This window comes from Podarcis pityusensis, assembly GCF_964106645.2.
Source record: "Podarcis pityusensis genome assembly, chromosome: 15".
Lineage (NCBI taxonomy): Eukaryota > Metazoa > Chordata > Lepidosauria > Squamata > Lacertidae > Podarcis > Podarcis pityusensis.
The window spans coordinates 45,254,867-45,270,364 of NC_138040.1; the positions used below are offsets into that span (position 1 = coordinate 45,254,867).

A 15,498-nucleotide genomic window follows, 5' to 3' on the forward strand; every position below is an offset into this window, starting at 1 on the left:
AAATTCCTCCCGATCGGAGGAACTCTGCCATTGCCTGGAGGCGCCAACCCGGAAGTAGCAGGTTGTATAAACCCTGGCAAAAATTAAAGGAATTGCTCATGGATCATAAGTACCAAGTTGTTATGTGCTTATATATCATATATCTTCTGCAAACCTTCATAATGGCAAAACAGATTCAAAATATTGTTTTAGTCAAGTATGGCTTTAAAGTATGTCACTATTTGAACTGATGGGGATAACTCTGAGTGGATGCTAGTCCCCAATACTCATTCAAACTTCTCCAAGTTGCATCCTAAATTCTTTGGGTCTTGCTAACACTTGAAAACACTTGAGGTGTCTCAAGAAATATCAGAATCTCTCAAATATGAATTAATTCCACATATTAATAATTTTAACATATTTAAAATTGTCCAGGGCATTTTTTTGGGGGGTGGACTCACTTCGGACAAGGAGCAGAGTCAATGGATTAACCACTTGTGCTTTGCATAAAGCTTTTTCCCTCAGAGAGGTAGATAAGATTCTTGAAGGATTTTCTTCCCAGGCTTGGGAGTTTAAAAGATGGGGGAAATTAAAACTGTTCTTGCTGGGTTGAATTTCTGTAATAAAGATGACTATATTGTCTGGAATGATGTTCCTGTTCCAAACTTTTTAAAATCTTTTACCTCTTGTTTTACCTTTTATCTCTTGTTCCAAACAATACCTGTTATAGTTAATAACAATGGAAAAACAATGGAAAAAATATACCCAGGTTTTTATGGCAAAGGAAAAAACCATGGGTTATAAGATGTAAAGGAAAGGGGAGGATTAAGTGTACCAAATCTCAAATTGTTTTGTTTAATGTGGATGAAGGAGTGGTTGACATCAATGAGATTACAAAATCAAAGGAACAATTAATAACGGAAGGTTACAATCTTCATTCGTTCCCTTATATGCCATCAGTAGAGAGGTTTAAGATGGATTTTAAAAAATGGTATAGAGAAAGAAAAGACAGACTTTGAAACTGACCTGTGTGCTGATGATGAACATGTTATTGCAAAAATATATAAACTGGAGTACTGTGTCCAGTTCTGGGCACCACAGTTCAAGAAGGACACTGACAAACTGGAACGTATCCAGAGGAGGGCAACCAAAATGGTCAAAGGCCTGGAAACGATGCCTTATGAGGAACGGCTAAGGGAGCTGGGCATGTTTAGCCTGGAGAAGAGGAGGTTAAGGGGTGATATGATAGCCATGTTCAAATATATAAAAGGATGTCACATAGAGGAGGGAGAAAGAATGAACTCGGGCTTGCTAGAGAGGTTAAAAGCAACAAAAAAGGCTTTTATGGGTATGTTCATAGCAAAAGGAAGAACAAAGAAACAGTGGGGTCACTCAGAGGAGAAGATGGTGAAATGCAAACAGGGGACACAGAAAGGGCTGAACTCCTCAATGCCTTCTTTGCCTCAGTCTTCTCCGATAAAGAAAACAATGCCCAACCTGAAGAATTTGGAGCAAATGATTCAGCAGAGGAAACACAGCCCAGAATAACTAAGGAGATAGTACAAGAATACTTGGCTAGTTTAGATGTATTCAAGTTTCCAGGGCCAGATGAACTGCATCCAAGAGTATTAAAAGAACTGGCAGATGTGATCTCAGAACCACTGGTAGTCATCTTTGAGAATTCCTGGAGAACAGGCGAAGTCCCGGCAGACTGGAGGAGGGCAAATGTTGTCCCTATTTTCAAAAAGGGGAAAAGAGAGGACCCAAATAATTATCGCCCAGTCAGTCGGACATCAATACCAGGGAAGATTCTGGAGCAGATCATTAAGCAAACAGTCTGTGAGCACCTAGAAAGGAATGCTGTGATCACCAATAGTCAGCATGGATTTCTGAAAAATAAGTCATGACAGACTAACCTGATCTCGTTTTTTGACAGAATTACAAGCCTGGTAGATGAAGGGAACGCAGTGGATGTAGCCTACCTTGATTTCAGCAAGGCATTTGACAAGGTGCCCCATGATATTCTTGTAAAGAAGCTGGTAAAATGCGGTCTTGACTATGCTACCACTCAGTGGATTTGTAACTGGCTGACTGACCGAACCCAAAGGGTGCTCATCAATGGTTCCTCTTCATCCTGGAGAAGAGTGACTAGTGGGGTGCCACAGGGTTCTGTCCTGGGGCTGGTCTTATTCAACATCTTTATCAACGACTTGGATGATGGACTCAAGGGCATCCTGATCAAATTTGCAGATGACACCAAACTGGGAGGGGTGGCTAACACCCCAGAGGACAGGATCACACTTCAAAACAACCTTGAGCATTGATGAAGAGAACTGGGCCAAAACAAACAAGATGAATTTTAACAGGGAGAAATGTAAAGTATTGCACTTGGGCAAAAAAAATGAGAGGCACAAATACAAGATGGGTGACACCTGGCTTGAGAGCAGTACATGTGAAAAGGATCTAGGAGTCTTGGTTGACCACAAACTTGACATGAGCCAACAGTGTGACGCGGCAGCTAAAAAAGCCAATGCAATTCTGGGCTGCATCAATAGGAGTATAGCATCTAGATCAAGGGAAGTAATAGTGCCACTGTATTCTGCTCTGGTCAGACCTCACCTGGAGTACTGTGTCCAGTTCTGGGCACCACAGTTCAAGAAGGACACTGACAAACTGGAACGTGTCCAGAGGAGGGCAACCAAAATGGTCAAAGGCCTGGAAACGATGCCTTATGAGGAACGGCTAAGGGAGCTGGGCATGTTTAGCCTGGAGAAGGGGAGGTTAAGGGGTGATATGATAGCCATGTTCAAATATATCAAAGGATGTCACATAGAGGAGGGAGAAAGGTTGTTTTCTGCTGCTCCAGAGAAGCGGACACGGAGCAATGGATCCAAACTACAAGAAAGAAGATTCCACCTAAACATTAGGAAGAACTTCCTGACAGTAAGAGCTGTTCGACAGTGGAATTTGCTGCCAAGGAGTGTGGTGGAGTCTCCTTCTTTGGAGGTCTTTAAGCAGAGGCTTGACAACCATATGTCAGGAGTGCTCTGATGGTGTTTCCTGCTTGGCAGGGGGTTGGACTCGATGGCCCTTGTGGTCTCTTCCAACTCTATGATTCTATGATTCTATGTTGTTGAAATTTGAAACTGAAGAGGAATAGGTTTAAAAAATGCATGACAGAAGAGAAACTAGTTTCAGTGGGGGTTAAAATTGATGAAAATGTTAAAATCACAGCAGAGGTATCAACCCAGGTGAATAATTTGATACAAAGAGAAAAATTGCTTCGCTGAACTCGACAATAACCGTTCTAGGGGTGCAGCAAGTAATCCAAAGATCCAAAATAGGGAAGACACCGGGCCCTGATCGGCTTCTGGCAACTTATTATAAAAAACTAGAGGAATCATTATTCTTACCTGTGAAAGATACAATGAACGATTTTACAAAACTGAAAGTTACCAAATTCATGGAATAAAAGTTTCATCACCCTCATTCATAAACAAGGAACAGATCCCTCAATTATTGCAAACTATAGACCCATCGCCTTGTTAAATAATGAGTATAAGACATTTACTGACATCATAGCAAACAGACTAAAGCAGTCCTAAATGACTTAATTCATAAAGATCAAACTGGATTTCTTCTAGGACGTCATATGCAATCCAACCTTAGATATGTAATTAATGTTTTAGAATACCTAGATTGTAAAATTGATAAACTGCAGCTTTAAATGTTGGTTGATGCTGAAAAGGCTTTTGACCACATTTCCTGGAAGTTTATGAAAAACTTAATACAAGAAATTGGACTTGGTGAAAATCTCTGTAAAGGAATAAATGCCATCTAATTGGAACAATCGGCTAAATTAATCATCAACTGCAAAATCACAGATGAATGTAAGATAAACAAAGGAACTCGGCAAGGGTATCCATTGTCACCCCTGATATTCATCCTGGTGATGGAGGTTCTGAATATCCAGATACGGAAAGACCAGCTTGTTAAAGGAATCACCTTGAGGAATAAGGCATATAAACTCAAGGCCTTTGCCAATGACATACTCATTATGACAGAAAATCCTGTCGAGAGTGCTGCAACTGATTAGAGACTTTGGAGAAGTGGCAGGCTTCAAAGTGAATACCATTAAAACAAAATCCTGGTGAAAAATGTATCAAATTTGGAAAAGGAGAAGTTAGAAAAAAACATTGGGCCTAAAGATATGCAATAAAGTAAAATATGTAGTGTCAGGGCTGCCTCAAGTCTCAGCTCACAAAAGACCAACGCCAACTTCTTCTTATATACAAAAGTGTTTATTGGAGTTCATTGTTTGCTTCACATCCGAGGCGCGCAGCCCCACGTCTGTTACGCTTAGACCGTTGAAGTCCCCTCTGAGTCAGTCCCTCCCCTGCACCAGTTTAAGAGGCTTGCGCTGCTCCACCTCTTCCTCTCTTTCCTTTTCCGCAGGGTCTTCCTGCCCGCTGGGGTTTCGCCCCTCCTGGATTCCCCTGACGCGGAATCCCCAGATTGCTCTTCCCCCCTCCTGCGGGCTTTGGGACCTGGCCCCTCCTCCGGGCTCCCTGTACTTCCGCGCGCCTCCACATTTGAACTTGGCGCGCGCGCCCAACCTCTAACCTTCCTTTTGACAGCTACACTACTCCCTTCACTACTCCCCTCCCCTTCCGGGAGGGTGGCTTGCTCCGACCTCCCTCCCTTCTCTGCTGCCGGAGCTGCTTCCCCTGATACACTGGAACCTCCACCCCCTTCGCTGCACTCTGGCGGGGAGGCTGGTCCTGACGCCCAGCTGCCACTTTGGGATCCCCCGCCGGCCCCCTGCTCCTGACACGTTCCCCCTGGGGCTCCCCTGGCCTTGACTACCGGCGCCCCCTTCTGGGAATCCTCTGATTCGCTGGAAAGACTCATGGAATCTCTTGAGTCATTGTCATCCTCTTCCTCGCTGTCCTGGGATTCATCCCCATCGCTCTCCATCTCCTGCCTGCCCTGTGCCTCTGTCCCTGAACCCCTGACATGTAGGTATTTGGATTACCTCTAAAAATATAAATTTGTTTCAGGATAACTATATGAAAATTTGGCTCGAGATTAAAAGAAATCTTGAGATATGGAGCAGGTTGAAATTGTCATTTCTGGGCAGGATCTCCATTATAAAGATGAATGTGCTCCCAAAATTAATATTTCTATTTCAAATGATCCCTATACTGGGTGGAGCGGGCTGCCTCAAAAATTGGCAAAAAGAAATTTCCAAATTTTTATGGTTAGGGAAAAGACCTAGAATTAAACATTTATTTTTAATTGACATAAAAGACAGAGGAGGCTTCTCCCTACCTGACCTGAAATTGTACAATGAAGCGGCCTGCCTCATCTGGTTAAAGGAATGGTGTTCGCTGCAGTACCCAGACCTCTTAGATTTGGAGGGTTATGATAACCAATGGGGACGGCACACATACTTAGCGGATGGGAAAGCAAAAGTTCATAGGAATTTTTCAAACCATATTATTAGAAAATCCTTAGTGACGGTTTGGGAGAAGTATAAAAACCTGCTCGAACCCAAGGTTCCCTGGTGGATCTCGCCAATAGAGGCGAAGGTGGTCAAGAGAAAAAATACCCAGGGACCCTGGGTATATAAAGTATATAAATATAAAGTACACCTAAAGGAGGATAATAACCAACTGAAATTAAAAAGCTTCAGGGAAATAAGAGAGTGCCTTTTTGATTGGTTTCAATATCACCAATTATTTGAGACATTCAAAATTGACAAACAAAAGGGTTTTTCCACTGGGACCTCTAGATTTGAATCGGATTTGGTGAACTCCAGAATTAAAACACTTTCTAAAGTATACTGACGTCTCCTTGACTGGGAAGTCGAGGAGGAGGAGGTTACAGCGGCTATGATTAAGTGGTCGCAGGATTTTGGGTACTCAATAACAATGAAGCAGTGGGAAAACCTGTGGAAAACAAACTGGAATTTTACAGCCTGTTACACTCTGAGAGAGAATTTTCTTAAAATGCAGCATCAGTGGTATTTAACCCCTTGAAAATTGTCCAAGATGTTCAAAAATGCCCCAAATAACTGCTGGAGGTGAAAAGAAAAGCCAGGTAAAGAACTCAGGGTATTTTGGGAGGACATCCACATAGAACTGGAAAAAAATGTTAACGATATCTTTCAATAGGAAACCAGAAGCTTTGCTTTTGGGAATCACAGATTCAGATATTCCTAAAAAGGCCAAAGAGATCTTCTTATATGCTACGGTAGCACAAGAGTTCTTATTGCGGCAAATTGGAAAAGTGATAAAGTCCCGTCAATATTATAATGGTCACAAATTGGCTGAATACTCAAAATTACAGATAGGTAGCCGTGTTGGTCTGCCATAATCAAAATAAAAAAAATCCTTCCAGTAGCACCTTTAAGTTGGTCTTAAAGGTGCTACTGGAAGGATTTTTTTTATTTTACTCAAAATTAGATAGCATGTCAGAAAAAATAAAAAATAAACCAAAACAGGTATTTATCTCAAAATGGGAAGTTTTTAAAATATATTAGTCTAGTTAGTCTAAGGTCATTTGCTGCATTTGAATAATTTCAGTAGCAGTATTAAGAATGTGGTAAAACCTATGAATAGATCAAAGGATATTAAATTTGAACAAATAATACAGAATCTGTAATAAGGAATAGACGGGAAGTCTGGTCAATAGAAAAAGACCACTTTTATTTTATGTTTTGAAGGTTATTAGTTGATGTATTAATTCTCTTCTTTTTGCTTTGGCGGTGATGGAAATTTATTTTCTTTTTCTGTATGTTGTGTTAATGTGAATGGTATGTGAATGGTATCAATAAAATTAATTTTAAAAATGCATGATTTAATGGGGAAGAAATTTTTGTTAGAATATACAGATGGAACAATGGGAACATATGTGGACTAAGGGTTTAAAATTTACATTGTGTTACGATCGTAAAGAGAATTTCCATAAAATGATGTATCATTGATATTTAACTACTAAGAAACTATTCAGAATGTATAAAGATGTTTTAAATGTTTGCTGGAAATGCCAAGAACATGAAGGGACTTTTTTTTCATGCATGTAAAAAGGCTAAAAAATATTGCATACAAATACATCCATTGATACAGCAGATTTTAAAGGTTAATGTTCATCTGAAGTCAGAATTCTTTTTTTAAGGTTAAATAGTTACACAACTGGAAAAGGATTATGGAAGATTACTCCAATGGGATTATTGGAGATTGCTATATGCACAAAGATGGAAAGATGCAGAATGACTTGGTTCAGATGGGAAAGTTAACATGTTTAATTAGCGAAAACATTGGAAATTTCTTATGTAAATACTAGTTTACACAAGACAGAAAATAGAATATTTTGATCTTAATGAGTAAATACTATATATAGCAGCAGGACAGAGAGCTGGAAGTCCTTTTATCTTTTTAAATTTTTCCTTAATCTTTTATTTCTCTTTCTCTTTCTTTAGGTTTTACTTTTCTTTTTGTTTTCTCCTTTGTTCTTTTTTAGATAGCTGTTTATTTTAGCATATTTTTTAAGTAGCTGTTTATTTTAGCATATTTTAGCATATTATAAAAAGATACTTTGTAATGGGTTTGTATTTTTCTATATCTTTGAATAAGCAGGGGCAAAACTAGGCTTTATTTCACCCGGGTCAAAGACCCAGTTTGGCTCAAATCACCCACACACATTTGTGTACACACACAGTCTCAATAGTGCCCCACTGGAGGCTTCACACAAAGCAAAAAGAACCCTGGCTACCCCCCCCCCCCCCGCTATGGCTCTGGAATAAGTATCTTTGTTTTGTTTTATTTTGTTTTGATTCCAACTCCATTGAGCTCCATTCTGCATGGCCATGTTGACTTCAGCTGTTGGAAGCAGTAATCCAAAACATTGAAAGGGATATCTTGGGAAGTCTTGACTCTGGTAAATAAATTATTGTGGCTTCCTTCCTCCCCTTCCCATGCAATCCAGGTATGCAACAATAAAGGAAATTGCCACTGCAATATGGGATGGGCCCCCCCTGACTGCACGATGGAAGATAGAGGAGGCTTGGGTGGAAGCATTGACAGCACATTTCGAAGTGGTGAGTTGGTTTCTTGGTTTGTTTTTAAAAATAACTTTATTAATTTTAGTTCATATTTGTCCATAAGCAGAATGAGTTTTAAACAATATATCATGTGGAGGATTGTTTGGCACATAAAGGTAAAGGTAAAGGGACCCCTGACCATTAGGTCCAGTCATGACCGACTCTGGTTTTTTGTTTTTTTTAAAGTAATTTTTATTAAAATTTTATACAACAAAGAAGTAAAAGAAAAACATACACAATACATATAACAAAAACACAAAGAACAAAAAAAACAAAAGCAAAATTCAACAATAAAAATACAAGAAACATAACAATTTAAAAACAATATCTCTGTTTCATTTCCGTTTTTTTAGTTGCTTATTTTCTGGACTTCCTCATACCTCCCTCTTTTGTATTCCAATCCAAATTATTTGTCCAGCAGTTTCTTTTCCACTTTTTTAATCCCAATCTTTAATTTGATAAGATATTAAAATATATAGCTTCAACTTCTTTAAACCTAATCCTTGGTCTTAATATCATATACCATTAAAATCTTCCCTCTTAATATCAAATTTCCATTTCTTTAAACATCTTTAATCTTAATCTTTAATCTTAGTCTATCATTAACTTTAACCTGTACAGCTGGAAACCTCTTGTTTTCAGTCCAACATCACTCTAACATTCCTTAATTTTACAGTGTTTCTGAAGGTAGTCTTTGAATTTCTTCCAATCTTCCTCCATCGACTCTTCTCCCTGGTCACGCATTCTACCAGTCATTTCCGCCAATTCCATATAGTCCATAAGTTTCATCTGCCATTCCTCCAGCGTGGGAAGTTCTTGTGTCTTCCAATACTTTGCGATGAGTATTCTTGCTGCTGTTGTTGCATACATAAAGAAAGTTCTATCCTTTTTTGATACCATTTGGCCGACTATGCCCAGGAGAAAGGCCTCTGGTTTCTTAGGGAAGGTATACTTAAATACCTTTTTTAGTTCATTATATATCATTTCCCAGAAAGCCTTAATCTTTGGGCACGTCCACCAAAGGTGAAAAAATGTACCTTCAGTTTCTTTACATTTCCAACATTTGTTATCGGGCAAGTGATAGATTTTCGCAAGCTTGACTGGGGTTATGTACCACCTGTATATCATTTTCATAATATTCTCTCTTAAGGCATTACATGCCGTAAATTTCATACCTGTGGTCCATAACTGTTCCCAGTCAGCGAACATAATGTTATGTCCAACGTCCTGTGCCCATTTAATCATAGCCGATTTTACCGTTTCATCCTGAGTATTCCATTTCAGCAGCAAGTTATACATTCTTGACAAATTCTTAGTCTTGGGTTCTAACAATTCTGTTTCTAATTTGGATCTTTCCACCTGGAAGCCAATTTTCCTGTCCAATTTAAATACCTCCATTATCTGATAATAATGAAGCCAGTCTCGCACTTTGTTTTTTAGTTTTTCAAAACTCTGCAATTTCAATCTATCTCCGTCTTGTTCCAAAATTTCCCAATATTTCGGCCATTTGACCTCCATATTGACCTTTTTCAAGGCTTTCGCTTCCATTGGTGACAGCCACCTTGGGGTTTTGTTTTCTAACAAATCCTTATATCTTAACCAAACATTAAATAGCGCTTTCCTGACAATGTGGTTTCTAAATGCTTTATGTGCTTTGACCTTATCATACCATAGATATGCATGCCATCCAAATACATTATTAAAACCTTCCAAGTCCAAAATAGTGTTTTCAAGGAGTAGCCATTCTTTCAACCAGCAAAAAGCTGCTGATTCATAATAAAGTTTAAGGTCTGGCAGGGCAAATCCACCTCTTTCCTTTGCATCTGTTAGTATTTTAAATTTTATTCTGGGCTTCTTGCCCTGCCAGACAAATTTAGAAATATCTTTCTGCCACCTCTTGAAACAATCCATTTTGTCCACAATCTGCAAAGTTTGGAACAAAAACAACATTCTAGGCAATACATTCATTTTTATCGCAGCAATATGGCCCAGCAGTGAAAGCTTCAAATTTGACCAAATTTCTAAATCTTTTTTCACTTCAGACCAGCATTTTTCATAGTTATCTTTAAATAAGTTCCCATTTTTTGCTGTCATGTTAATCCCCAAATATTTAACTTTCTTAACCACTGTTAAACCTGTTTCATTCTGAAACCTCTCTCTTTCAATCGGTGTTAAATTTTTCTCTAAAACCTTGGTTTTTGACTTATTCAATTTAAATCCTGCCACTTGACCAAATTCTTGAATCAGTTCTAAAACCCTTTTAGTACTAGATTCTGGCTCCTGTAACGTCAATACTAAGTTATCTGCAAATGCTCTCAATTTGTACTGTTTAGTTCCGACCTGTATACCTTTAACCAACTGGTCCCTTCTAATCATATTCAGCAGAACCTCCAGGACCGAAATAAAAAGAAGTGGGGAAATTGGGCAACCTTGTCGTGTCCCTTTTTCAATTTTAAGTTCTTCCGTCACAACATTATTTACAATTAGTTTAGCCTTTTGTTCTGAATAAATTGCACTTATACCATTCTCAAAACCTTGGCCTACCCCCATACCCTGTAGATTCTTCTTCATAAAATTCCAAGAAATATTGTCAAAGGCTTTCTCCGCGTCTACAAATATCAACACTGCTTTAGTGTTTATATTCACTTCTAATTTTTCCAAGATATCAATTATATTCCTCAAATTGTCAGACAAATGTCTTCCTGGGAGAAAGCCCGCTTGGTCTTTGTGAATCTCTTCCATCAGTCATGACCGGCTCTGGGGTTGCGGCGCTCATCTCGCTTTATTGGCCGAGGGAGCCGGCGTACAGCTCCCAGGTCATGTGGCCAGCATGACTAAGCCACTTCTGGTGAACCAAAGCAGCACATGGAAACGGCGTTTACCTTCCTGCCGGAGCGGTACCTTTTTATCTACTTGCACTTTGACGTGCTTTTGACCTGCTAGGTGGGCAGGAGCAGGGACCGAAAGACGGGAGCTCACCCTGTCGCGGGGATTCAAACCGCCGACCTTCTGATCGGCAAGTCCTAGGCTCTGTGGTTTAACCCACAACAATCATGAGGGGTGTCTGTTGATGACTCAGTAAGGCCATCCCAAGCTCTCCAACACCCAACTGCTGATTGTCTTGGCTGACCATGAAATGATTTTCCCTGTCTGTTGCAGGAGTGGAAAACTGGATCTGGCCAGATCTTCATCTTCTCCACCTCCTGGGCCAACTCTGACAGGTGGGCTTAACCACCCACCAGTCATTCACCTGATGTCATAATGGTATCAGTTGACATCAGTCCAAGTGCAAAGGAGGTTGATGAATCGGGTGATCAGCTGATCAGTGGTTTCAACATCCTCTTTGGAAGACATGGTTTCAGTACCATACCATCAAAGAGGCTCCTTTTCATCATTATCATCATCATCACCATCATCATTTTATTTGTATGCTGCATTTCCACAGTTAAAACAATGCTCAAGACGGCTTACTATATGAAAGATTTACATAGTTACAAATATAGCAAAGTAGTTATAAAAATAAATAAAACATTAAAAGCTTCATAATCAAACTGAACAATTTCCACATAAAAATAAAGATACAAAAAGTTAATATCAGTAATATCAGTTAATATCAGTAACAACAGCAAAACTTTTCCCAAAATACCCCAGTCCTTGCTGGTCAGCAGCCGCAGCAGCAGTCCTTATGAGGCCAGTCAGGCCCCGCCCTGGGCCAGGTGGAGAGAGGCAGGAAAGGGGCCATCAACAATCATCTGCAGAAAAAGTGCTTCTGTCAGCCCCCTTGGCTGCTTTAGTGCAGCCAATCCCAGCTGATTGTCAGGACTTCACATTTTTCTTTCTTAAGATGGATGCTGTCTAGGCCTGGTGAGTTCTTAATTTTAAGTTTGTTGGTCTGTCCAAAACTTAACATCAGTTGAACGCAGTTCTTTGGCCCCTGCCCCTGCAACTTTTGCAGGAAAGACAGATCCAAGTCTCTGACTCCTGCTCTGGCAGGAGTGTATAACATTCTTATTTTATTTTTTATTTTCCTTGCTAGCTGCAACTGTAGACGAAACTCTCAACGTTGGTACAGCTACAAGAAACTGGCTCCTGATTAGCTTTTTCCTTTTCCTGCCTGTCCTGATTGGCTCGGTCATCTTGATCATAAAATTGAGGGACTTTTTCTCAAATGTGAAAGGGGAGGAGGAAGAGGAGGAAGATGCAGAAGAGGAAGAAGAGGAAGGAAAAGGTTATGATATGAAAAGGTAACTTGGCTTTGTTTGCCTAATGATCAAATTGGTGCGTCTGATGCAAATGTGCTTCCCAACTTTTCCCAACCCCACACAGTTGTTCCTTTTCCCAGAGGTGTATGCCACTTCTGTAACCTGTAAATGCAGTTTCTCTTTTTTATATACATAATAATTTTTTTTGGTTTTACAATTTAGTTTTTCATTCACACAAAAAGAAAAATACAATCCAAAAACATAGACTTCTCCAAATTCTCTGACTTCTATCCTCCCTTTCGTGGGGTCCACTAATAATCATTTTCCCTGCATATTATCACTGCATATTATCTTACCTATTTTCTCCTCTAAATACAGTTTCTCAGTCTGCTGCCAGGGCAATAAACAGCTGTCCTCCTTGCAACTGCACAGTAGACCAACTCACAGCATGTTGCCTCTCACCATCCCAACCAGTGGTGGAGTGAATGCAAATGCTTTGTGGGACAAGTGCATGGGCACCCCTTAGGGGGGTGGGGGTGGAACGAGGGAGACCCCTGTGGCTTGGCTCACAATGCAGTGCAGGGGGTGCACTTGCACACCACAGTCCAGGAGCATGGGCAGCAGTGTTGCTGCCCACTCTCCTCTCTCTGCTGGAGCTTCCAAGCCGCCAGGTGCCTCACATGCCTCAGCCTCTCTCTGCCCCTAGGTCTGGCTTGACCCCTTGACTTGTTGGGCCATTGTGTGAGGAAGCTGTTTCTGCAACTCCTCCATTCGCTGTCGCATGGGTGTAGCCGGGGGGGGCAGCTGCCCCTCCAAATCAATAAAAATCAATAAAAAGACATAGCAAACTGAGGTTCTGCACCCTGTAACAAAAGACCTGCCCTCCCAACAAAAATCTTGGCTACACCCATGCGCTGGAGCCAGACTCTGATGAGGGAGCCTGCTGTGGGGGCACCTAGTCACGCCGTCTCAGACAAATGCACCCTGGGCCATGTCCTCCCACCCCTCCCCCCACACTATGCAACTGATCCCCCCTCCAGAGATAGCTTGCATGGTACCTCCCTGATGCTGCTACCCCTGGAGCCACCCTGGACTCTTTTGGGAAGAGGGGAAGGAATAAATAAAATAAACCAGTTGTGATTCAGGTATCAGACTGGGCTGATACTTCTGAGATTCCCTAGCAGCACATTTTACACCATTGAACCTTCTCTTCTGCCCACCTATTGGCAGGAGGGGACCAGTACTTTAGACATGACACTCCCCACCCCGACAGATTCAGTGTGGTGAGGTGAATGCATCCAGTCTGGTGCTTTTGTTTATCTCAAGACTCACAGGGAGAGAACTCACACTTTAGTCTATGATTAGGGGAAGAAGACAAGCCTTCCCTACCAAGCAATTTTCCTAAAGTTCAAACTCCCCCTCCCACACACACACATGGGGGAACAAACATGCAATCCCACCATTACCTAAAGCAGGGGTGAGGGGCCATTTTGAAGCCAAGGGCCAGTTTCCAGGGGTCTAATGCTAGTGGAGGGCATAGCCAGAGGCAGAAAGTAGGTCAAACAACTGTGACTCTTATCTTTGTACATCAGGTCACACATTCCTGACACACACAAAATCAGAGGTTTAAATGCAAGCACATGCATTCTTTCCATCACAGTTCAATGGGGGGAGGGGGAGGATCAAGCCAGACAAAAGCACTCAAGCAGAACCAATGAAGCAGAACCAAAAGCACTCAAGCAGAACCAATGAAGAGTGTGGCCCAAGGAGAGTCCTGAAGGCCAGATGGAGTGGTCCACAGGGCCACACCCAGCCCCTGGGCCTGAGGTTCTCCACCCCTGATGTAAAACCTGAAGTGGTACAAGTTACAGGTAGGTAGCCATGTTGGTCTGCTGTAGTCAAAACAAAATAAAATAATTCCTTCTAGTAGCACCTTACAGACCAACTAAGTTTGTTATTGGTATGAGCTTTCGTGTGCATGCACACTTCTTCAGATACCAATAACAAACTTAGTTGGTCTCTAAGGTGCTACGGGACGCGGGTGGCGCTGTGGATAAAACCTCAGTGCCTAGGACTTGCCGATCGTATGGTCGGTGGTTCGAATCCCCGTGGCGGGGTGAGCTCCCGTCTTTCGGTCCCAGCTCCTGTCCACCTAGCAGTTCGAAAGCACACTTAAGTGCAAGTAGATAAATAGGTACCGCTTTATAGCGGGAAGGTAAACGGCGTTTCCGTGTGCTGCACTGGTGCTGGCTCGCCAGAGCAGCTTCGTCACGCTGACCACGTGACCCGGAAGTGTCTCCGGACAGCGCTGGCCCCCGGCCTCTTAAGCGAGATGGGCGCACAACCCTAGAGTCGGACACGACTGGCCCGTACGGGCAGGGGTACCTTTACCTTTACCTTAAGGTGCTACTGGAAGGAATTTTTTTATTCTGAAGTGGTACAGCTTTGCTGTTAAATTCTGCCAAATGCATACACTTGGCTTCCTGATGACAACCCACAGTGACCTGGCTGCAGAACTGGGTAGTAAAGCTTTGGGAGATGTCTTCATGTACCCTAAAATATTATTTTTGAACAGTGTGTTTTCCTCCCCTTTTCAATTTAGATCTCAACAAGCTCATCAGCCACAGACTGCAAGGTAGATTTCTTATACATAACCCTATATGTGTATTCTAATTTCTTGTTGTCTCTGTTTTAAAGGGGTTCTAGGGTGGAGCTTGTACTTTATAGCATTGAACACCACCCCAATCTCTGAGCAGTGCAAGATTCCAGGGATTCCAGGCCTTTATCCAGGGTTCAGTTTCCTCAGAATGAGGGACAGCACAGACTGTGGTGTTCTCTATGATATATGCTTTATATAAAACCATGGAGGAGATCACAGCATTAACACCCTAAGAGGGTCTTAGGAGGGTCTCTAGTATTGTAGAGTTAGAAGGGACCCAACCCCCTGCAATGCAGGAATCTCATCTAAAGCATCCGTACAGATGGCCATCCAACCTTTGCTTAAAAACCTCCAAGGAAGGAGAGTCCACAACCTCCTGAGGGAGACCGTTCTACAGTCGAACAGCTGTTGCTATCAGAAAGTTCTTCCTGATGTTCAGTAGTAATCTCCTTTCTTGTAACTTGAATCTATTGCACCTCGTGCCATCCTGCCCAAGATGGATTCCAGTCTTCCTTCTTCCCAGAACACCCTGCTAAAACTCTCTTTTCCTGTCT

The 15,498-nt window shown here is 41.5% G+C and overlaps 1 protein-coding gene across 3 annotated transcripts in view; it reads left to right on the forward strand.

Annotated features, from left to right (window-relative positions):
- Positions 1–15,498, forward strand: part of LOC308463756 (disintegrin and metalloproteinase domain-containing protein 2-like) — a 71,554-nt gene that overhangs the window by 55,517 nt on the left and 539 nt on the right. For all 3 annotated transcript variants that reach the window (XM_080982427.1, XM_080982425.1, XM_080982426.1), the window contains 3 exons: positions 7,969–8,080; positions 12,120–12,327; positions 14,888–14,920. In XM_080982427.1, coding sequence (XP_080838553.1) covers positions 7,969–8,080; positions 12,120–12,327; positions 14,888–14,920 — 353 coding nt within the window. The remainder of the gene's footprint in view (positions 1–7,968; positions 8,081–12,119; positions 12,328–14,887; positions 14,921–15,498) is intronic.